This window comes from Gekko japonicus, unplaced genomic scaffold (genome assembly GCF_001447785.1).
Source record: "Gekko japonicus isolate JY-2015 unplaced genomic scaffold, Gekko_japonicus_V1.1 scaffold49, whole genome shotgun sequence".
Lineage (NCBI taxonomy): Eukaryota > Metazoa > Chordata > Lepidosauria > Squamata > Gekkonidae > Gekko > Gekko japonicus.
The window spans coordinates 607,514-632,522 of NW_015173674.1; the positions used below are offsets into that span (position 1 = coordinate 607,514).

Below are 25,009 nucleotides of genomic sequence, written 5' to 3' on the forward strand. Positions count from 1 at the left end.
TCTTTCACAAAATCTTTGCAATTCTTGTTTCCAATCGCGGGGGGGGGGATCGCTTTTCAAACTACTCCGTATAATTCACATTCATTGTCGGCCAGTTTATCTGACCACGCTCGGTTTTACGCCATTCTGCTCAATCTCAGGCGCTTGTCCCGGTCAGTCCAGCTTGTGCCCGAAGGCCACTCAGCGACTGGATTGTCGGGGCGGAGGGGAGCCTCAATTCTCTGGCATTACGCTATCGAAGAGGCTGCCCCTCAAAAGCCCCCTGGCCTGGAGCCTATCGCAAAGGCTCCGCGGGGGTGTCACTTGAGGTGGCACCCCTCCAGGCCGCTGGTGTGTGATTCGCCCTCCTCCGTTGTGAGGAGAGCGTCCGCCATTGCTGTTCCATCGACCGGGCGTCTCGAGATCTCCCACTTTTATAACTGATCTCCAGCTGACAGATATCAGCTTCCCTGGAGAAAATGGCTGCTTTGGAGGGTGGACTCTATGGCATTGTACTATGCTGAGGCCACTCCCCTCCCCTCCCCAAACCCTGCCCTCTCCTGGCTCCACCCCCAAAGTCTCCAGGTATTTCCCAACCCAGACCCGGCAACCTTATTAGACAGATGCTCTGACTGTTGAAGGGTGGATGATTTTAGGTGATGCTTCATTAATTGACAATTAGGCACTATACTGAGACATATTTGAGGACTCAGATATTTCTAATCCATACAAAGGCTTAAAAATCACACCTGAAATATCTATGATGGGATTCACACTGCTTCAATTTGCACTTCCCCACTTCTGTAATATTCCATATAAGTATTCCCAAGATGATTTCCTTTCTACATATCTGAAGAATTCAGCTGTGACTCACGAAACCTCGTACTAAAATAAATGTTGTTAGTCTTTGAAGTGCCACTGGACTTCTATTTTAATTTGTTACAAAAAAACTAACACAGCAACCTCTGAGCAATTAAAATATACAGATCTGCCCTGATATAACCCTTCACCAGAGCCTCTCTGAGTCCATTCCCCCAATCCATTCTGTCCACCAAAATCTCCATCTGTGTCCAGCCAAGCTGCAGCTTCACAGGAAAGCCCAAAAGCCATAACCTACTCCAGCAGCGACTATGGTGGGAGGGGGAGAAAGACAGCCTTTTCCATTGGCCTGTTTTAACCAATTTGTATTTCATATTTGACTTCTTAACCGTCCTTGATTTCTTAATTTGAAAAAGAAAGATGAGGATAGACATACAAAATATGAAGATATAAAAACAGATTCTGTGAGACGAACAGTGTTGCATCTGGCCACCAGAAATTAAGGCAGGCAGATAAGCAAGAGATCACAGAGAGCAATATAAAACATGGGGAGACAAAGCCATCTGATAACTGTCACTGTTCTGAGCAGTATCTGTACCTGTATCTCGATCTGTTGCCCGGACCACTGCAACAGATGTCCCTATCCCAGCAGTCTCTCGCAACCCCAGCCGGTTATACTGCCTCTGCGTAAATACAGGCACTTCGTCATTGACATCTTCTACATACACTATTACCTAGGAAATAGTAAAATATGTATCATTTATTTATTGGAATCTGTTCTGGAAACATGATGAGGAGCCTCTGTTTGGATACTATCATATGGAATTATGGAGCTGTAATTGATCAAGAGACCCTCTACTCTACAATGAAGGATTGTCTTAGGCTAGGATTGCCAGGCATGGTCTGGCAACCAATGGGAGACTGGGTTGTGTGTGTACATGGTGGGTGGCCATCAACAGTGGCAACCCGTCATTTCCAGGGAAACCCCAGGTCTTTCCCATAAGTGATATTAGTCCTCTTTGGGAATCATTGGTTGCTCTATGGTTTCCCCTAGAAAGGTATGACATCACTTTCATCTCTACTTGTGGCAACAGCTGATGCCCTAGAATAAGGAAAAGACAATCCGGTATAATATGAAATTCCTCCTCATGCTAGTGGTTCACAAATGAGGCAAACAGAACAAAATAATATTCTAATAAATCATTAAGGGTTTTAGGCATACCTTTCTTAATTAGTCTGTTCTCAGTAACTGGTTACTTACCGTGTTCCCCCCAAAATAAGACACTGTCTTATATTTATTTTTTCTCAAGAAGACACACTAGGGCTTATACCACAAATGCATAGAAATCCTGCTAGGGCTTATTTTTTGGGTAGGTCTTATTTTCGGGAAAACAGGGTATCTATGATACGTCAGTAACTAATTATGTAGAGTCTAGTCCTTAAAAGTGGAATAGGATATTCCTGGATGTGCACAACATACCTGAAAACCATGCAGCTAATCATAAAGAAGGGGACTGGGATCAGCTTGGCTAATACGTTCGTTACAAAACTACAGCATTAATTTTTTTTCCACACCATAAGTATTTGTAGAAGGCTTTAGAAATGAAGAACAGAAGCTCTCCCAGACTTTCTCTACTTTTATGAAATGCCATTCAAATTTAACAGCGTAATAAATGGCTAAAAAGAATCTTATTAAATACGTTCTTAAGAAATTTTAGTGATACTTGGTAGGGTCAAGAGCTGCTAGAAAAATCTATTTTGTGCTTGCATTCTCCACATTTTAACAGCTTGCTCATGCCCTGGAAACCATAATAGAATACACTGCAGAGAGAACTGATTGGAATTGTTGCAGAAGATTGTAACTGAAAGCAAGGGATAAGTTGCCTCCCTAACATCCAGCAAAACTTTGCCCCAACTTCATAGTCCTAAACCAAGCCTCAAGTGCCATAATATTCAGTATCTGAGAGCAAAGAAAAAGTTAGCTTGGGTGACAATCACCTTCACCGTGCCTTGATTCTTAATATTGTTTTTATTTGACATAACTGAAAGGAAAGTGAGCAACCCTAACTCTAACTACATAAAGAAAAACGGGGCACCTGTATACCTGCAGAAAACCCATTTGCTAAACTATAATTACCTGAACCTTCTGATTGTCAGAATAAAGTACACACCTATTTGCCATTAAGTGGTACATGTTCTCAGGTATCAAATCAGAGCTCTGAGAGTTGTATATTCCAGGTTAAGGTGACTGAAGTCACTGGCTAAAAAATGCAGCAAGAGGACTGCTCTGTTGATCAGGAACCCAGCCTGACTAATCCAAAAGATTGACAGCTGCATGGTCCAATGCTGCACATCCCTATTCTTTCCTGCATCCTAAGAAACGTTCTGAGACTTGAATTTACAGTGGTCACTAGAACCAAGAAGATCCAACTAGATGAGATCCATGATCAGATTTCCCATCTCTTTCTATCTGGGTGGCCAGGTCCAATTTTCTCCCCAGTGGAGGGAGTTGGGGGGGGCATGCTGGGAGGGGAAGTGGCTGTCCCCAATGTGATGACATCACAGGAACAGAGTGCCACGCATGCATGCCCCCCACTTTCCCCCAACCATTTAAAGGCTTGCGGGTCAGACACACAATGGCGCCCGCTCTTTTCAAGCAGGGCTGCGGACAACTTTTGGGGGTGGGGCTTCCCCCCTGTGAGCCAGCTGGCCGATGTCTGGGAGTGAGCCCAAAAATCGGGGGATCCCCCGCCACTGCCCAGGGACTGGCATTCCTACTTTCTATTTTTATGAATAGCTGACATGAGGGAGGGGATGGAGAATGAATTGGGACTGTGGCACTGAGCAGGAAAAAGTGGGGCCCTTTCTTTTACACAGTTTTCCTGATGAACATTGCACATACCTGAAGAACTGTTTACTCCAGTACTGTCTAACCCACCAGTTAAGATCCGCCTTCTCCAGTTCTGCTTTCTGTGCCCCCACGTTCAAAGGTCAGGTGAGTGGCAACTAGAGACAGGGCAGTTTCTGTGGTGGCACCTCATCTTTGGAATGCCCTCCTTCTTGAGGCTGGTCTGGCACATATCTTTTAAGCACCAGGCCAAAACATTTCTTTTTACCCAGGCTTTTAATTAATGGTTTTATCTTTCAGCTGTTTAATGGTATATGTTATTGTACATGTTATTTTAATTGTAAGCCACCTTGACCAGGATTCTCAAGAGGTGGCACAGAAATCTCCTAAATAAATTACAAAAAACTATTAGCGTTGGAAGGACATGATTGCAGATTCGGATGGCATGCATACTTATGGTACGAAAAAACTAAAATGGACATCATTTCGTAAGAAGATCTCTTTTTGGAGTATGGATGAGATATAAAAGATTTTTTTATGATGCGAGACCGCTTTGGATTGTACCAGCAGAAGTGATTACACAGTACACGAGACAAAGAGGAGAAGAATTATTGCCATACAGAGACTTGATAAAAAAGAAGGGTCAGAATGGGTAATGAAAGATCAGGATGAGATACAATATAAATATGTTTGGTTGGGTTATTTACAGATTAGAGATCTGTTTAGAGCAGACAAAAATGTATGGTTTTAGAGAAGAGAAAAATGAGATTGAGGGAGAATAGAGGAAGAAAAATGATTTCTAACTTGTATAAAACCCTGTTAAAATGATATACGGAGGATGAAACGGTTAAAGAGCAAATGCTTAAATTGGCTCTTAATATGAATAAGGAGGTGACTATGACATCTTGGGAATATTTGTGGAAAAATTCTATTAAGATATCAACGTGTACTAATGTTAAAGAGAATTGCTATAAAATGATGTATAGATGGTATATGACACCGAAAAAGATAGCAAATATGAACCAAAATATGTCAAATAATTGTTGGAAATGTAAAAAACATGAGGGCCGAAAAAGATAGCAAATATGAACCAAAACATGAATATGAACCAAAACATGAGGGCCGAAAATATGATAGCAAATATGAACCAAAATATTATAGCAAATATGATAGCAAATATGAACCAAATATGAAAATATGATAGCAAATATGAACCAAAACATGAATATGAACCAAAACATGAGGGCCGAAAAAGATAGCAAATATGAACCAAAACATGAATATGAACCAAAACATGAGGGCCGAAAAAGATAGCAAATATGAACCAAAATATGTCAAATAAGTGTTGGAAATGTAAAAAACATGAGGGCTCATTTTATCATATGTGGTGGACGTGTGAAAAAGCTCATTGTGAAAAAGCTCATTGTGAAAAAGTTCATTGTGAAATACAGAAAATGTTTAACTGTACATTTAAAAAAGGACCAGAGATTTTATGCTAGGTTTGAAGTTAGAAGAGTTAAATGTACAAAAAAAGACTATGTTTTGGTATCTGATAACAACGGCAAGAATGGTGTATGCACAATGTTGGAAGCAAGAGAGAACACCTGAGATTGCAGATTGGATACAAAAAGTGTTATTTATGGCAGAAATGGACAAAATAACAAGGAAATTGAACAACAAAGAAGACCAAGAATTTTTTGAAGATTGGAAAGAGTTTAAGGACTATTTAGAGGAGAACTGGGATGTGAAGCATAACTTACTGTATTTAGAACAATATTGATAGAAATGTTATCTTATAATGGAATCTAGAATGTTGAAACTAGTATAAGAAATTTAAAGGGAAAAAGGGTAGAGCACTGCGGGAAGCCACTAGTATGGGAGGGAGGGAAGGGAAAGAAGGGTATTAGTTAAGTGAAAGTAAATGTTAAATGTGTTATTATATCCAAAATAAAAAGTTTTGTGGGGAAAAAAGAAATCTCCTAAATAAATTAAATATCACCTGAGCTGTTATTTACCTAGATAAAGAAAATGTGTATACTGTTCCAAAGAATGTGCAAACAGAAATTTACTAATCAAGTTCTGATCCAAACAACACACATCCCCAAATATTAGAAAGAATCCAAACAGAATTAGTTCTGACAATCTGGAGTAGCCACAAACCTACTCAAACGCTCTTTTACTCTAGCTGTTGCTGAGAATTTTGATTGTCACTAGAACAGGGATACTTTCTTCTGACTAAAATTTGGAACAGAGGATCCCTAGAGTGAGGGATGCAATCCCTGAGAATTCCATTCCAGTTGGATGTGGGGAAAGAAGTCACAGGAGCAAGTCTGTTTCCCACTGAAAGCAGTGGAAATAGCTACTGGAAAGATTTATTTATTCACTTTTGTCACTGAGACTCAAGAAATATTACACAATTTAAAACAATGTAACAGGAACATTATAATTAGGGATGGGCACGAACCACACCACAAGTTTGTAAGTCCTCGGTTCATGAGATTGCATCTCCCACAAACCGTCATGTTTTTCATGGAGGTTTGTGGCGGAGGTTTGTGAGCCAGACATGCTGATGCCGATGAATTTGTTGTCAAAGCAATTGGGGGTGGGTGGGTGGACTTTTGCCCTCCAAAGTCTGACAGGCAGCTCTGGCTGCCAACAAGAGACCTTCATTCTGCTCTATGGGAACAGACTGCCTCGGGAGGTGATAGATGCTCCTTCCCTGGACGTTTTCAAGCGGAGGCTGGACAACCATCTTTCAGGTATGTTGTAGGGCTATCTTTCAGCTATGTGCCTGCAGAGTGCAGGGGGTTGGACTAGATGACGTGCAAGGTCCCTTCCGACTCTAACATTCTATGAGTCTATGATATACCCCCAGCTCTCGCACAGCTCTTCTTACTTGGCAGCAGGCACTTAGGCAGAGAGGGAGTTAACTGTTAGAGGCAGAGAGGAAAGGAGTACTGTGAACAGTGTTGGTGCTTCAGGGCTCTCTGAAGCATGTGTCCATCTGCTACAGCCGTGCAGAGGGGCTCAGCCAGTGAGTTCCTTAGCTGAGGTCCCCCCCTGTGGGAGTTTTCAACACCTGTCCCTGGCTGGGGTGGTGTCTGGTGGGCTCAGGGCTCTGGGCCACCAACTGTCCCTCTGTTACAGCTGGGCAGAGGGGCTCAGCCAGTGGGTTCCTTGGCAGAGGCCCACCCTCCTGCCTAACTGTCAACATCCCTCTGTGCCATGAGGGTGAGAGTGGGGGACAAGGGTGCTTGTTGCAGGGGGGAGAAGCCCACCCCCCGTCCCACAGGCCCCCATTCCTGTAGAACAGTTCTGTCCTGCCAGCCCACTGGTGCCCAGCTGTACTGGGGTGTCACTCACCACCAGGGGTCTCAGAGGCACAGCCTCTTTTGCCCAGTGTGTTATTTGGGATGGACTTAGAGGCAAAAGAGCTATTAGTTCTGCCAAAACCACAGCAGTTGCTCAAACTATTTGCAGAGGAGGAATCTGACAGTGGTGAATTAGGGGGTGGTGGGGAAACATCCAGTCCCCCCCCACACCCCAACTCCCGCTTCGAGTCCATCCCTCTGTCAGTTCTCCCAGCCCAGCCCCACACCACAGCAGCTACGCTTCCAGCCTACCCCAATTGTGGATCCCTGTTTTCATGCATTCTGCACCCTCCCCAATGACCCCTGTGTGGCAAAGTCCCGTGTGCAATCTCCAGATACAGAACCCCCAACACTTACCATTCCCCACCCTCCACAGGGCACACCCAAGTCTGTTAACTCCAGAGCAAAGAGTTTCACCCAGCAGGGGGAAGAAGAGGACCCCTTTGTCTTAGCAGGGAGAAGGGGGAGAGTGGGAGTCCCCTCCAAGCAAAAAGACTCACACTGAGGGTGCTGTGGGTGCAAGTGGAACCTCCAGCCATAGGAAGGCCACCCTCAAGGAGGTCATTCCCATGGGGATGCTGGCGCTGGCAAGCAAAAGGGCTAGGGAGAAGGGCCAGGAGGCAATCATTTACCTTGTCGGTGAGATGGTTGCCATGGATGGCCAACCTTTTCCTATTGTGGAGGATGTGGTCTTTCACTGGCTGCTGCGCTATGTTACCCCATGGTATTCCATCCCCTTGTGGAGGACCCTAAGCTGGTGAGTTTTGCCCTCCATGCACCGCTTTGAGGTGGAGATGGTCAAGGCCGAGCTTTCCCGGGCACAAGGGTGAACTGTGCACTTCACAGCAGATCTGTGGAGCTACCAATAGCATGGCTACCTCTATCTCACCACCCACTGGTCGCAACCAGAGGACATCTGGACTGCCAGGGCAACACCAGGGCCCCAGGAGGAAGGGACAATACTGCTGCCAGGCTACAAAGTAGTTCTGCTCCATGCGCAGGGGATGGATGCAGACCACATGGCGAAGAACATCACCACCACAATCCTTGCTAGCCTGAGGGAGTAGATGGGCATGGGTGACATCATCCATGGATACATGGCTATGGACCTGTGCCAATATGCTGGCGGTGGTGAAGGCTGTGTGCCTCAAGGGCATCGTCTGCTTGGTACACACCCTGCACCTGGTGGTGAAGGATGCTCTTGGGCTGGGGAGCAGTGTCAAACCCACCTAGGATGTGGTCACACTGAAGACGCGTTCCTTGTGGGAGACCTGCTGGCACCTGGCTGCCTACTTTTCTTGCAGTGTCAAGTCTGCCTGCCAGCTGCAAAAGAGGCGGGGGGGGAAGCCCACACACCAGCTCATACAGGACATGCCCACCCGCTGAAACTCCACCTACACAATGATTGTGTGTCTGGTGTAATAGAAGAGTGCTGTGCAGGACTTAATCTCTATGCTCATCTTGCATGGGGGACAGGAGCTTAGCATAAGCTCTTATGACTCCCAAATGGTGCATGTCCTGAACCCATTCCAGGACACCACCAATGTTTTCTGTTTCCACACAGCCAGTAAGAGGTAGCTGGGAGCTGGCCCCCACACTGGAGCAGTGGGCAGCTCTTCTCTCAAGGGCCAGGGCCTTGGCAGAGAGGTTGCAGGTGGGTGTGGCCACCTGGTTGCATCCTCTCTGCAAGGAGAGGGAGTACAAAATGGCCTGCTTTTGTGTTGGTGTTGTTGTTCAGTCGCACAGTCGAGTCCAGCTCTTCGTGACTCCATGGACCAGATCCCGCCAGGCCCTCCTGTCTTCCGCCGTCCTCTGAAGTTTGCTCAATTTCATGTTCATTGCATCGATGACACTGTCTAACCATCTCATCCTTTGCCGTCCCCGTCTTCTTTGACCTTCAATCTTTCCCAGCATCAGGGTCTTCTCCAGTGAGTGCTCCCTTCTCATTTGGTGGCAAAAGGATTTGAGCTTCAGTTTCACTATCTGGCCTTCCAAGGAACAGTCAGGGTTGATTTCTTTTAGGATTGACTGATTTGTTCTTCTTGCAGTCCAAGGTACTTTCAAGAGTCTTCTCCAGCACCATAGTTCAAAAGAATCTATTCTTCGGTGCTCAGCCTTCCTTATAGTCCAACTGTCGCAGCCATACATGACTACTGGGAATACCATTGCTTTGACCATGCGGACGTTTGTTGGCAGGGTGATGTCTCTACTTTTTATCATGCTGTTTAGGTTCGCCATCGCTTTCCTCCCAAGGAACAGGCGTCTTTTAATTTCATGGCTGCTGTCTCAGTTTGCAGTGATCTGGGATCCCAGGAATGTGAAGTCTGTCACTACTTCCACAACTTCCCCTTCTATTTGCCAAGGAGTGATGGGGCCGGATGCCATGATCTTAGTTTTTTTGATGTTGAGCTTCAAGCCCACTTTTGCGCTCTCCTCTTTTACTCTGAGCAAGAGGCTCTTTAGGTCCTCTTCACTTTCTGCCATTAGAGTGGTATCGTCTGCATATCTGAGGTTGTTGATCTTTTCCCCAGCAATCTCAATTCTGGCTTGTGATTCATCCAGGCCAGCATTTCGCATGATGTACTCTGCATATATATTAAATAAGCAAGGTGACAATATACATCCTTGTCGTACTCCTTTTCCTATGCTGAACCAATCAGTTGTTCCATATCCGGTTCTAACTGTTGCTTCTTGACCCTTATACAGGTTTCTCAAGAGACATGTGAGGTGGTCTGGTACTCCCATTTCGTTAAGGACCTGCCATAGTTTGTTGTGATCCACACAGTCAAAGGCTTTAGCATAGTCAATGAAGCAGAAGTAGATGTTTTTCTGGTACTCTCTTGCTATCTGCATAATCCAGCGAATGTTGGCAATTTGATCTCTAGTTCCTCTGCCTCTTCGAAACCCAGCTTGTACTTCTGGCAGTTCTCTATCCACGTACTGTTGAAGCCTAGCTTGTAAGATCTTGAGCGTGACCTTGCTAGCATGTGATATGAGTGCAATTGTGCGATAGTTTGAACATTCCTTGGCATTGCCCTTCTTTGGGATTGGAATGTATACTGACCTTTTCCAATCCTGTGGCCACTGTTGCGTTTTCCAAATTTGTTGGCAAATTGAGTGCAGCATTTTAACAGCATCATCTTTTAAGACTTTGAATAGCTCAGCTGGAATACCATCACCTCCACTAGCTTTGCTGTTAGTAATGCTTTCTAAGGCCCATTTAACTTCACAATGCAGGATGTCTGGCTCGAGGTCAGTGATTATACCGTCATAGTTGTCAAGGACATCGAGGTCTTTCTTGTATAGTTCTTCTGCTTTTGTGACCCTTGAATAAAGGGCAGCATTGCTCCTGTAATGCAGAGCTCTTGCAATGGAGGCATAACCTCTGCAGAGAAGTGTGGAGGCTGCAGGCCAACCAATGTGGCCAGAGGAAACAGGGGATGGAAGAGGCGGGGGGGGGGAGGAGGAGGAGGAGCAGAAGCCCAGCACCTGAGCCCCCAAGAGTCCAACCGGGAAGGATCTCTAGTACTGGCCTTCAGTGCTGAGCTGGGAGGTTGGTGGCATTGAGGAGGCCAGGTATGCCCTGGTGGAGGACTCAGCAGAGGTGATGGTGAGGGAGTACCTTGCTGATCCCCCTGAGCATGCTGACTCCCCTGGAGTACTGGTCATGCAAGACTGCCATCTGGCCAGACCTGTGTGGCCATGAGCCTCCTCTCCTGCCCCCACCCCCGGTTTCCAGAGTGAGCGGGTGTTCTCCCACCTGGGAGACATCCTCAACCCCCACCACTCACACCTGGCCCCAGTCTTGGTGGATGAATTGGCCTTCCTCAATGTCAGCCTTCCACTGCTGGGCTACCCCTCCCTGGACCTTGGGTAGTAAAGATCCAAGACCCTTGTCTCCCCCCTTTCCCTGACTCCTGAGTCATCTGGCATGTGGATTGCACTCTTGGCACTTGGATGGGAAGATGGCTGCCTCTGCCAGGGGAGGGTGGGCTGGCGGTCCCCCAACTCAAGCACATCCACCCCATAATTAAACACCTGCCTCATACCTAGAGGGCCAATATTCACCTCCCAGCACAACCTACCTCACCGAGCAACATCCAGGGGATGGCACAACAGTGTCCTCCTCACATTCAGCAGAGGGACTTAAGTACTGGGCTCCTCAGCTGAGGACCCACATTCTCCTGCATTGGGATTTGTGAACACCTCTCCCTGCTTGGAGTTGTGCTTGGTGCTTACTCAGGGCTCTGAGGCACCTGTTCTTCTGCTCAAACCGAACAGAGGGGCTTAGCTGCTGGGTTCCTCAGCTGAGGACCCACACTCCCCCTCACTGGGATGTTTGAACACCTTCTCCTATGCCTTTGTGTCCCCCTCATTATTGTCACTTCTAGCCTCCCTGTCCACACCCGTCTATTCACCATATCTGTCCCCCCAAGAACTGTCGCTTTCAGCCTCCCCGTGTCCATGACTGCCTCATTATTTCTGTCCCCCCAAGAATTGTCACTTTCAGCCTCTCCGTCAATGCATGCCTCCTCCTATGCCTTTGCATCTCTGAGAATTGTTGCTTTCAGCCTCTTCATGTCCATGTCTGCCTCCTCATGATTTATTCCCCCCCAAAATTGTCGCTTCTAGCCTTCCCGTCAATGCACACCTCTTCCTATGCCTTTGCACCCCCCTCAGAATGGTTGCTTCCAGCCTCCCCATCCACACATGTCTCTTCACCATATCTGTCCCCCCAAGAATTTTCACTTTCAGCTCCCCCATGTCCACATTTGCCTCCTTATGATTTGTGTCCCCCCAAGAATTTTCACTTCCAGCCTTGCCCCATCCATGTCTACCTCCTCATGACTTGTGTCTCACCTAGAATCAGTGCTTCAAGCCTCACCCACCCAGTTGGGGAGATGGATTCTGGTTGTGGCTGCTCTTACCAGGGCTCTGTTTCCATGTTAAAAAGCCTTTTCCCCTTGTGCTCGAGGGCTGCTCCACCACACTCCCCCTCATTGGGATTTGCAAACACCTCCTCCTTAGCATTTGCATCCCCCCAAGAATCGTCACTTTCAGCCATCTACCTATGCAGAGGAGCCTCTGCCTCCTCACAATTTTTGTCCCCCCCAAGAATTGGTGCTTCCAGCCTCCCCCATCCACACACACCTTTTCACCATATCTGTCCTTCCATGAACCATCACTTTCAGTCTCCCCAAGTCCACATCTGTCTCCTCATGAGTTCTGTTCCACAAAGAATCATCACTTCCAGCCTTCCCAGTCCACGTCTGCCTCCTCATGAGTTGAGTCCCACCAAGAATCATCGATTCCAGCCCCTCCTCCATCCATGTCTGCCTCCTCATGAGTTGTGTCCCAGCATGAATCCCAGCATGAGTCCCACCTTAATAACCAAGATGTCCCTCATAGCACAACACCCACCTAATGAACCAAGACCTACCTCATAGCACAACACCTACCTCATAAACCAACATCTGCCTCATAGTGCAACACCCACCTCATGAACCAAGATCTACCTCATAGGTTAACACCTCCCTCGTGGGCCATCCTCTACCTATGCAAACCTCTACCTTGTCAAACATCCATCTGTACAAGTGAGCTTGTTTGACTGCACCCAAGGTTTCCTCATCTACAGCAACAACGGGCAGGTGACTGCCTCCCAGGCCCAAGGGGAATGGTTAGCCACCCCTGGAATCCATGTCCCCAATGAGGAGGTAGGCAGGTGACCACCACCCAGGCATGATGGGAAGGGGTGAACACCCCCAGAATCTATGTCCTTCAACAAGCAGGTGGGTGGGTGACCATCTCCTGGGCCAGAGGGGAAGGGTTAGCCACCCCCAGAATCCATCTTCACAACTGGGTGACCACCTCCCAGGCCCAAGGGGGAGTGTAGCGGGCCAGCTTCCAAAACCCAGTCACCAGGGGGAGGTGGATGGGTGCCTCCCAGACCAGAGGGAAAGGGTTGGCCACCCTAGAATTCATCTTCATAACCAGGTGATCACCTCCCAGGCCTGAGAGGGAGTATGGTGTGCTACCCCCCAAAACCCAGTCCCCAATAAGGAGGCAGGTGGATGACCACCTCTTGGGCCAGAAGAAAAGGGTTGGCCACCCCCCAAATCCATTTTCACAACTGAGTGACCACCTTCTGGGCCACCCCCCAAAACCCAGTCACCTTGAGAGCCAGTTTGGTGTAGTGGTTAAGTGCACGGACTCTAATCCGGGAGAACTGGGTTTGGTTCCCCACTCCTCCACATACAACTGCTGGCATGACCTTGGGTCAGTCACAGTTCTCCAAGAGCTGTTCTGGAAAGAGCAGTTCTCTTAAGAGCTCTCTCAGTCCCACCTACTTCACAGGGTGTCTTTTGTGGGGAGGGGAAGGGAAAAGAGATTGTAAGCCACTCTGAGACTCGTTTGGGTAGTGAAGGGCGGGATATAAATCCAGTGTCTTCTTTTTTTTGACCGGTTCTCGGGCTCAAGAAAAAGGGTCAGCTGTGATTTCCCCAGAGAGTACTTTCCAGGGGGCACTTGCTTTGAGGGGCTGCTAATGAGGTCTCCCACAGCCAATCCTCACCAAACATGGAGGGTAGGAAGAGGGGCAGCCTGGGGAGGTCCTCTGTAAGCTTGATGCCTCTAGCTTGCAGGGGGTTTTGTTTGACACACTCCTGAACCTGTGGCTGTGATTTTCCCAGAGAACACTTTCCTGGGGGCACCTGCTTTGGGGGGCTGTAACTCAGCCCCCCTAAATCCAATCTTCACCCAACCTGGAGGGACTATGGCATTGTCTTTTGGAGGTTCCACTTTGCTGACTGTACTGATTTATTCTATGTTATCTGCCTTGAGTTCCGGTGAGAAAGCGGACTATAAATAATGTATATAAATAATAAACAAAGAGCAATTCAGTGAAAGCTGCCTAAAATTTCACAGGCAGTAACTACCACACTGTTCCCTTTATATAAATGTCCTCCTGAACAGTTCTACAATTCTGTTTCTACTACTGATATTAAAGAATTTGAAACAAGTTTGAACTTTTTTGGTGCATGCCTAATGTTTTTCCCTGTTGTGGCAAACAGCTTAAGGGTTAATGCCCCTCCCCTAGCACAGCCATCCCAGTCTCATTCAAGGAGCCCTCTAGGTGCTATTGACAGAAACTGAAAGTGTCCGAAGAGCCAATAATGAATCTCCAGTTTCTCATCTAGTTTCACCCTAAGGCGGTTGATTCAAGTTTCCAAGTAAGTCAGCCTGTCTGACATAAAACACTGCATTATGCATATGCTGCATTTTGAAATTCATTGTGTTGATTTTTTAAATTTATTATGGAATTGATCCTGAAGTGTGGGAATGGTGAATATCTGGAACCCGGAATTCACTACTCCTGCCTGGAGATTGGGAACCAGAGTGAGTGAGTGCTAATTGCATAAGGTAAAAACATCTGCTGACTTCAACGAAGATAACAGAGTGCGTTGTCTGCATAACACATTCCATAGTATGCTGGTAACTTTCAATGTGCATGGGAGGGAGAAAAGGGGGAAGATTTTTTCTTAATAAAAGGCTGCGAAGTGAGAACACTTCAGTCAGATTTCTGCAGAGCTGTTTGTGTGTGTCGTTCTTTGAACTCGTCAACCTTCACTGAAGCACAGAGGAAAGCGTCGTTTACTTCAAAAGGGTAACAGAGCTGTATTAGCCATTCAGCAAATATTTGCCCCAAATTTCCATCTCTTCAAAACCGATGTGTGTGTGTGTGTGTGTGTGTAGAAATCAGCAGCATTTGCACTGAAACTGTTTAGTCCTTTAAAACAAAACAAAACCCGGAGGGGTATTTTTATTTTTTCAATATGACTACAAACTACAAAGAAAAAATAGGAGGGGGAACTACAACTATGGATAAAGGAAAGATACCCACACTAACTAAAAACCCAAAAGTGGGAGACCCCCTTCATGTTAAACTTAATATTAGTATTAAAAGTTAGTAAAACAATATACTTGTAGAGTTCTTGTTTTCCACATTGTTCTGTATTAGTAAATTAGTTATTATGAGAGAACTTTCTGAGCATCTTCTTTGTTTCAAAGGGCCTTTTATCAGAGTCCTTCTGCCCTTACTTCAGCTTTCTGTCTCTAAAATCATATACAGTTTTCATTGCTCCCGCACCCGTTTCTGCAGCAGAGTCCTCATCTGTCCCCAAGGCAGCTGAGTCACTTGACTTAGTGAAACTGTTTAGACCTGTTTGCCTACCACTGTATATAATTGTAAACTGGATGGTCTCTGTGGATAATGAAAGCTGCATAGCAGGACCACCCAGAGACAAGGTATGGGGGTCTACTCCAGATATCTACAAATATAAGAATTTGTAAATTAACGTAAAAAAAGGCCCAGCCTGATGAGGACTGAAAACACCTCACAACAGATGGAAACTTGAGAGCAACTGAGTGTCACTTAAAGGCGAAAGGGGGATTGATCTGCTCAGGCTCCAGAGAACCTTGAGAATCCTGAAGGGAGAGATTTGGGGGCAGATGGGATTTCCAAATTGCCTCTCCACCCAGCAATGACCAGTTTCTAAACCTGATTTAGGCCTTATCTCACTGCAATATCTGCAATAATTGCCAGTGGATGGATATTTGATTGCATGCTGGCATCCATCCCACCCCACAAAGCAGCACTTATTATGTCTTAAAGAAGCATTACCCTAACAGAGCTTCTCATTGGTCCTTGCTCACTGTTGTAGGCCTCCACTTCCAGGACATGGGAAGAATTGCGTTCTCTGTCCAGGGGCCGTAAGCCCCGCATGACCAGTCCACTGCTCGGGTTGATCCGGAAATTGTTGTAAGTGTTTCCTGTTGATGACAAAATAGAGCAAGGCAGCACATTACATGTCAGCATACCATCACCTCAGTAAACCTAATCCCCCTCTTCACTGGAGCCCCTGACCTGCATAGCCCAGGCTTGCCTGATCTCATCAGATCTCGTAAGCTAAGCAGAGTCACCTCTGGCCAGTATTTGGATTGGAGACCACCAAGGAAGTCACGGGTCGCTACACAGAAGCAAGCAATAGCAAACCACCTCTGAATATCTCTTGCCTTCAAAACCCCACAGGGCCACCATAAGTCAGTTGTGACTTGGCAGCAAACCCTCCCCCCCTTCACTGGAAGCACCATCTGTTAAAGCAGATCTTGAATCCTGTGACAAACTAACATTTGCTGTGCAACGAGTTTTTGTCGGCAAGAGCTTACTTCAGATGCATGAAGACCCTAATCTATGAAAGTTTACCTCACAATAAATCTTTGTTTTTAAGATGCTAAAGGACTCTGCTATTTTTGCTACACTAGACTAACAAGCTTGAACTCTCCCTAGAAGCTAAATGACCAAATGGAGGCTATCATGCTTTGGTCATGGTATGAGAAGCCAAGACTCACTGAAAAAGACAATAACACTGGGGAAAGTTGAAGGCAGCAGGAAAAGAGGAAGACCCAACATGAGATGGACCAACTCAATCAAGGAAGCCATGGCCCTCAGTTTGCAAGGCCTGAGCAAGGTTGTTAATGATAGGATGTTTTGGAGGACATGAATTCCATAAGTTGGAAGAAACTTGATGGCACTTAACACACATGCGCACACACAGAGAGACTAACATGGAAAACCATTTGCTGTTATTTCCTGTGTTACTGTACACTTTTGAAAGCAAGGGAAGAAGCTCTTCCACTTGCCCAGACAGGATTTCTCAAACCCGAGTGTGAGCTTGCAGCCTGGAGAAGGGGTGGAGCTTTCAGGTCTCATGAAGCTATGGTGTGACTACATTAGGGGGAAATTTTACATGAGAACAATGATATGCAGTGCACCCCTAACCATATTTACTCAGAAGTAAATCTCACTGAGCTCATGGGGCTTATGTCCTACTAAATTATTTATTTATTATTTTAGATTTATATCCCGCCTTGCCTGCCATCTTAAATACATTTAGGATTGCAGTCTATAAATGATAATTATGAAGGAAGAGAGAGTACTACAAAGAATAGAACAATGCACTGCACACAAATACCTAAAACAAAACCCCAGCTAATTCCAGACCATGGAGGGGGTGGAAAAGGCACCCTCACCACAGAAGCATGGGAACTAGGGCCAACAGCATTCACTCCCCATTACCATGCTGCTTGCTGCAGCCCCTACCCCTCACACCTCCCCTGCTGCCATTTCCCCTTTCGCTGTGCTATAGCAATATAAGGTGTGATCACACTGGCAGCTTGGCACAATATGGCACCACCTCTAATTGTACCGGTTTAAAATGTTGCAGGGCATATAACCCAGACAGCACACCCTGGTGTGGGTTACCCATGCGGCTGTCCCTGGTCAAGCATCCACATTACTGCAGTGCCTCAGCCATGAATTTTTTAAATACAGGTGGGTGCATATGTGCTCATGCACATGCATACATGTGCTCATGCACACATGCAATCATGCACACCCCAGTGGCAGAAGTGGATCTGCAGGTTCAGACTGCTATTTGTTTTGCGCATGCTCCCTATGTTCAGACATCTGGCCACAGGGAACCGAAAACACCACTTGTGATGTGGTGCCTTTTTCACCTGGCTTCAAGTCATCCTATGACAGGGTGAGTATGCCTGGGGAATGCTTGACAGATGTGGCTGTGTGACTGTGCCCATGTAATCCAGAGGGGAGGGAGAGCTATGTTGAGCCAACCTGCTTGTGTGATCACACTCATAGTATGGCTCAGCAGGGGAAGAGGGGAGGAATCCCTTTAAAAAGCCACAGTGGGGGAGAGAATGGCACTTACTGAACAACGTTTTGAAAGTGGAGCTTAGCTCTACCCCCTCCCCTTCTGTGGTGAAGTAGGGAGTGTCCATATAGGCACTTTTGAGCTGGAGAAAAACTGGCATATTTTTAAGACAGCTCAACAGGGAAGGAATGAATCAGTCTCGGAAAGAACACAATGTCAGGGTGATGTTCTCCTTTAATCCCTGTGTGGAAGCAGTGGCTGTTTTTAATATGGAAAATAGCTTTAGATGGGGCTGATTTGCTGCAACTCACCCCCTCCAGCTGTTCCCCCTGCATGGTTCCACCTGTGTATTTGCAAGGGTAAACACATGACTGGAATCCTAAAAGCAACTGGGTATATATGTGTGATTTTCAGAAGAAAAGTGGCAAGAGGAGGAAGCATTAAGCACTCTCTATTGCTTCTCTGCTCTAAATCTCCCAGTTGGAGTTATATCTACCCTAAGTATAGAAATAAGAAAAAGTATTTTGTCTGTTACCAGCTAGGTAGGTCAAAAGGACATGCAATGTATGATGCAGGCATCAGTTTGCCAGAATACAAGGCACAAATGAGTCTATAATCCATTCAAGGGCAGGATCTAACCAGTAAGACCCCTCCTGATGAACCCTTACTGGTAAAAAACAGGCAGAGCTACATTGGAAGCATAAATCAACACTTAAACTGCTTGCTGTAGTAAGCTCAACAAACCCTTGAGGTGGCTGGCTTATTACAAAAACCAATTATGCCTTTTTATGTGATGTTGCACAATGTCAAATTTGCTAAAGAATTTCAAATTCCCTTCTTTACACCAATTTCTCTCTTTGAGAAACTTCTTGATCCGAATACGGTGCCTTTAAGGATTTGTTTCCTATTTACATTTAATGTGCAGTTTTCCCCTAAAAGGTTTAATAGTTCTTGTGAGATATCTTTATCACAGGGTACACGGTGTTGAAATGAAATATACAAACCTATTTAATAGAAGCAAAAACATCATTGTATCACAACAATTGTAGCATACAATGGCATGTCTTGGACGCTTCAGGATACAAAGAGAGATAGAGTGAGACCAACATCACACATCAAGAAAGTTTCAAAATTATTTATAAATGAGCCAATGTAATAAATAATGATATGGATTTACACGGATATTAATACAAGTACCCTATGTAGTTTCTCAACGTCATTAACAACACTAAGCCTTGTAATGCTTTTGTTATAAAAAGACTGCTCCGTCCCTTTCCATCTTTCCTTTCACAAGAGACATTGGGCTTTACTGCTAGAACACTGTGGCATTCATAGAGCCAAACTGCACATTACATGCAACTGTACTTAACAAAAAACTTGGACTGCCTTCCTGGGAGGGATGATTTTGAGTAGAGAAATGTTTGGGGACAGAAATCGATGCTTAATCCTTCCTCCCCACCAGTTGCTTCTCGTGTTCTAAATCACCCACACCCAGGTACTGCTCTTCCTTGTGTGGGTTTTCATTCATGCGTCAGCCTTGCCAAATAAATTCCTGGAACTCTGGAAGAGCCACAATTTGGAGGGTGAATCAGAGCATCATAACTTTCTGTAAGCCGCCCTGAGTCGGCCTTGGCTGGGAGGGTGGGGTATAAATTTAACAATAAATAAAAAATAAATTTTAAAAAACTGCTGGTGAGGAAAGGATTAAACTTCCCCTCATTCAAAATTACACCTCCTAGAAACCACTTATCTTTCTAAAAAAGTATTGCTGCACAGATTTCCTGGTGATGTGCAGTTTGCCCCTTATTTCATTTGGGCACACTCACTTTTTTTCTTTACACCACTCATAAAGTTATTATTGTCTTGTGCTGTGCCAGGCAATGTGAGCCGCCCTGAGCCTGCTTGCGGGGAGGACGGGTTATAAATATAATAAATAAAATAAAATAAAATAAATGCTGTCATTGGCACTGAATCTTGTTCACTTCTTGCTGACCTGCTCTTCTTAACTGTGTCTCCTCTTTGAATTCTCCCAGGGCCCTTTCCAAGGGGCCGTCTGTCCTCAGTTCTCCTCCAACTGTCTTTTTCCAACCTTCCTTTTTCAAACACACCTCAAAGTTCTTTTCCTTCCAGCTTCCAGCCAGAGTTCTTATTGGCTGGAGTCAAAGTTCTATCCCCAAGTGATTCCACTTCTCCTTTGGAGCCATGCTTAATGTCTCACCCTTCCTATCTTAGCAGATTTACTTGGAAGTGAATCTCACTGTCAGATGAATTAACTTCCAAGTTAGTGTGATTTGGATCCCCATCTCAGAATATCCAATATTAAGATATACTGATACAATGTAAGCTATTTTCTGCAATACACTTAATCTCTCTGTTATAAAAAATGAATTGTTAATGGACTCTTACTATAATTTCATTATAGTGAAAGTTGCATATATCAGAAGTGGAATTAATTAAGGTTTAAATGGAAAAGAAATGGAATAGTGCCTTTTGGGCTGCTGGAGTGTAAGAAGAGTGAATATGGCCTTGTAAAACATCCTACTGTAATTTAAAAAGCCCGCTGTTACTCAGAACATAGGATATATAGGATATCTTTACATTTTTTGAGAAACATTTGGACTTACCTTTGACAATCCTGTACCACACGCGGCCATTCACACCTTCATCTGCATCTGTAGCTTTCACCTTTGAAAGACAACGAAGAGTAGAAAGTAAACATTAGTAATTTCAAATGTCCTATGGATTCCTTATGGTAATCATGCAGAAATCCTCACATAAGTGTGAAGGGTAGCACTTTCAGTTTTCTTCATGCTCAAAGAAGATGACTTGGCCTAATAAAACTAAGTAGTAAAAGAATCACCTACTGGCAAAGACTAAAAACCCTCAAGATAGATTTTCTAAAAGTACTTCTATATAGTTCAGCCATACAGTTCCACCTGAAAGCCATTAGTAAGGAGGCCTCTCACACACATGCAGGGAATCTATTCCATAAAATGGGGGCAGCAACTGAAAATGGCCACAAATCAGTTGCGGCTTACTGCACCCTACTACAAGAAAGGACAGAGAGAAACCACTGATGTGATGACCCAAGGTACCCCACAGGTTTCTACAGGGAGAAGTGGTTCTTCAGGTATGTGGGCTCATGGAATTGAAAGGACTTAAGGATAAGCTTCAGCACCTTGAACTGAACCTAGAAGCATATCAACAGCCAATGTGACAATTGTAAGACTGGGTAATATGAGACCTCTAGGCTACTCCCATCAATGAACACCTGCAGCATTTTGCCCTAATTATTTCCAAGTTGTCTTCAAGAGTAGTTGACACAACCCCTTAACTGGGGAGGTCTGGTTTTACTTTAAAAGTGTTCCTTTTTATTTCTCTCTACTGGGTATTCTGGCTGCCACCAGGAATTTTAAGGCTTTCCAAACCTTTATAATATAATATCTAACACTGGGTAGGTAAGTCGAGGGTTTCAGGCGTTCATGAGGGGTCTATGTGGTCTGAGGAATATTCTTTCCAGAGCTGGTATACTTGAATGAAATAAAATTTATTTAAATATAGCTTAAATACGAGAGTAGCACAATGCAAACAGTACTGTGAATGATTTGAACAATTGCTTGGGGTCTCTCACAAGCTTCTCCTTCTAGACTTAAATGCAAGGGGGTGTAAACGACCATCTTCCCCTTCTTGCAAAATAGCGGCCCCCATCGCCACATCCGAGGCATCAGTCTGGACAATGAATTTTTTAGTTTCATCAGGGCGCGCCAGCACGGGCTCAGACGTGAACATCAGTTTAAGTTTCTCAAAAGCCTCAGGGGTCTATGTGGTCTGAGGAATATTCTTTCCAGAGCTGGTATACTTGAATGAAATAAAATTTATTTAAATATAGCTTAAATACGAGAGTAGCACAATGCAAACAGTACTGTGAATGATTTGAACAATTGCTTGGGGTCTCTCACAAGCTTCTCCTTCTAGACTTAAAAGGGTCAAGGGCAGAAGTTTCATCCAAGAAATGCTCGAGTTGTTCTCCCATCAGAGTTGTTCTCCCATCACCCATTCAAACATCTCTCCCAGGAACTAGACACTAGTGTGTAATTGGCCAACATCTGCTTCTCTAGGAAGGGTTGATTTAGAAAAGGCCTAATAATGACAGGGGCTTGGCAAATACTCTTTCTGTAATGGAGGTGTTCATAACCCGGGAGGGCGGGGTATAAATCTGACAAATAAATAAATAAGATTAATGCATTCAGAATGCATAGGAATGGAGTTCCGGCTGGCTTCTGAGTTGGCCACACCCACTATAGCCAAAACCTCTCCGTGCGTGGCTACAGAGGGAAGGCCTGGAGAGCCTCCCCCCCGCGACTCCGAGGTGGGCAGGCCAGGGGGCCCCCCTGGAAGGATAGGGGAAGCCAAGGGAAGGCATGGGTGTGGCCTAATATGCTAATGAGCTGTCCTGTCAGGGGTGTATGGCCTAATATGCTAATGAGTTTCTGCTATTGGGGGTGGCCTAATATCCTAATGAGTTCCTGCTGGGCTTTTTCTACAAAAAAGCCCTGCAAATAAATGAATAATAAATAAATATTTGTAACAAAAGAGCCCCTACAACCACTGAGCAAGATTGTATTAGCTAGGGCAAGCAGGTGTCCAAACAACAGATAGTTACTTACGGGGCTTTTCTTTTGGAAAAAGAGTGCCAGAACTCTCAAGAGGGATCTGAAGTTCTCAATCTGTATAAACTAAAAACTCATGAACTTTTAAATATTTAAAAAAGAATTTTGTCAAAGAGGAACTCCATTCCGGCATGTTCCCCCAGGAAAAAAAGCCCTGGTTACCTCCACAACACCCAGGATTCTTTTAGGGTTGCCAACAGGCCTGGAGAAAAATGTCTTTTCTTAATACGTGGAAATGGGCAGCTGAAGCTTTTCATGGCATGGAGGATAAATAACATCACCTGGTAAATAATGCCCCATTAAGCCTATATTGAAAGGACAGGACCATTTTTACTCATCCTATCAACACTGTTTAGGGAAAGCAATCTGAAATTATCCATCAAATAAGGAGCAGAAGGTGCTCCAGATATCCCCACTGCATGACATAGTGACAAATCAGCTGTGATTCTTTGTCAGCTACGCTGCCATGAAGGTTGGGGAGGTTGGTCTGTGTCTGGTTAATTGCTATTGCTTTCCTTCCAGGTTAATTGCTACTGCATTCCTTTCTGTGATTTCTCTGCTGTGCGCCGAAACACTTATCTATACAGATGTGCAGGAGGGTGTTGTAGTGTCTGGGATTTCACTAGGTGCCGTGGGAGAGTGTTCGTTCTCAGCTTCAGCTACCTAACGGTCTCTAAGCCTTAGCCCGTGCGCGGGAGGGCGCCTAATTGGCCAGTACTGGGGGGGGGGGGTTGCATACGAATACCCTATATCCTATTATGCCCATGGGGCCGTCGCCATTCTTAACAGTGCCTATGTTACTGCATCTATAGCTCTGCAATAAAAGTATTACCGTTCCTGAATGCGTGTACCTCGTTGTTAGCTGTGGGTTCTGACATTCTTTTGCACAATTTTTGCCAATATGTTTTCTCATATTTACTCCAACTTAGATGACAATGGCAAAAATCAAAATGATTTTGAGATTCACACCTAAGAGTCATTAATTGTTGCAGGAGTGTTGGATTCAAAACCTTGTGAAGGAGTTACTACACTCCTTTCCAGTCCCACATGCCCTCCACATCCTTGTGCATCCTTCTCCTGCTTGCAAGCCCTCTCATCACCACCACCACCACCACCACCACCACCACCACCACCCATCACCCATCATCATCGACTTATATCCCGCCCTTCCACATGAGCTCAGGGTGGCTAACAAGAGGCAAATGCCATACATAACAATAACACTAATAAAACAATCAACACCTGAACACCCTTTCCAGGACAGCACTGGCCAGTGAATGGAGCTGGGAGTGCTGCCACCATTATCACCAAGAGTGCCACCACTGTGTACCATCCACATGCCCTTCCTCAATGACTCTGGGCATTTGGGAGCACAGATACAGAACAGTGGTCGGGGGGAGGGGAATGTGGCATAGAATGCAGCTATAGATGGCAATCACACTATAAAGTAACATGAATTTAATCTGATATGAATGCTAAAATGAATTCACCTAGGGATGCCAGCCTCCTTATTTGGACCTGGGGATCCCCCATAATTACAGCTTATCTCCAGACTACAGAGATCAGTTCCGCTGAAGAAAATGGCTGCTTTGAAAGGTGGCCTCTAAGGCACTGTACCCCTCTGAGGTCCATGTCCTCCCCAGGCTCCATCCCCATATCTCCAGGAGTTTCCCAACCTGGACCTGGCAACCCTAGCTTTCCATCATGAAATGTCTTTTTGTGTGTGGAGACAAGTAAAGGATTAGACCTGACTTTTTTTTAGGTTTATGAGTCTTGCTTTGAACTTGATCCCAAAGCGCCTTGTCTGCAAAAAAGGTATTTAGTTTGGAAAAGCAAGTTTTTTTCTGAATCCAAATTGTTTTTAGATGGGCACCATGAAGACTATTTAATCATAATAATTTATATATTTCTGTTTATGTAAATGTTGTACACAGTGAGCACTGTACAGTTGGCTGCTTTTTTGTGTGCTTATCCCATATTACTTGTGCAATTACTGTACAATTTTGCCCTAGGTTTGTAGGATGAGGAGGAAGGGCAGCACTGATAGGTAGCAAGTGAGTTCCAGCAGTGTCTTCAAGAACAAACTGCTACCCTGTGAGTCTTTCAAGTGGAGGATGCCAAATAGTACTAGTTCAAATAAATAAACTTCAGAACAGTTCCCAAACTCCAAGCAAGTAGCAAACGAGCACGCAGTCACTTCCCTTTTTGACTGATGATATTTCATACAATATTCAAAGGGGAACATATGCAGGCTACAAATGTGCATTTCCTCTGTGCAACTTCCCCTCTGAACAAAACAAGTACCGTCAACTGAATACAGAAGTGTTTGTGCATTTGGCTGGTAGTAGGTACTTCGTAATGTTTGATGCTTCTATCAGTAAAACAGAGCATACATACATTGTGCAACAGTTCCCTCTCTTTTCTGCTTCAGCATTAATACAGCTGCATAAAACTATATGAGGAATAACTTTTAATTCAGAAGCCTTTTGAGCAGCTTGTCACATAGCAGTTATGGTGTAAAAATGTAGTGGTGTGCAAATAAATGATGAACCAGAACTGAGGTGCTCCAAAATTCAACAAAGTTTAAGAACTGCT

At 45.1% G+C, this 25,009-nt stretch overlaps 1 protein-coding gene across 1 annotated transcript in view; it reads right to left on the reverse strand.

Annotated features, from left to right (window-relative positions):
• Positions 1-25,009, reverse strand: part of CDH23 (cadherin-related 23) — a 797,360-nt gene that overhangs the window by 167,318 nt on the left and 605,033 nt on the right. Inside the window, exons 27-29 of the mRNA XM_015422891.1 lie at positions 20,369-20,429; positions 15,698-15,846; positions 1,397-1,532 (exon numbers count right to left, since the gene is read on the reverse strand). Of these exons, the coding sequence (XP_015278377.1) occupies positions 1,397-1,532; positions 15,698-15,846; positions 20,369-20,429 (346 nt within the window). The remainder of the gene's footprint in view (positions 1-1,396; positions 1,533-15,697; positions 15,847-20,368; positions 20,430-25,009) is intronic.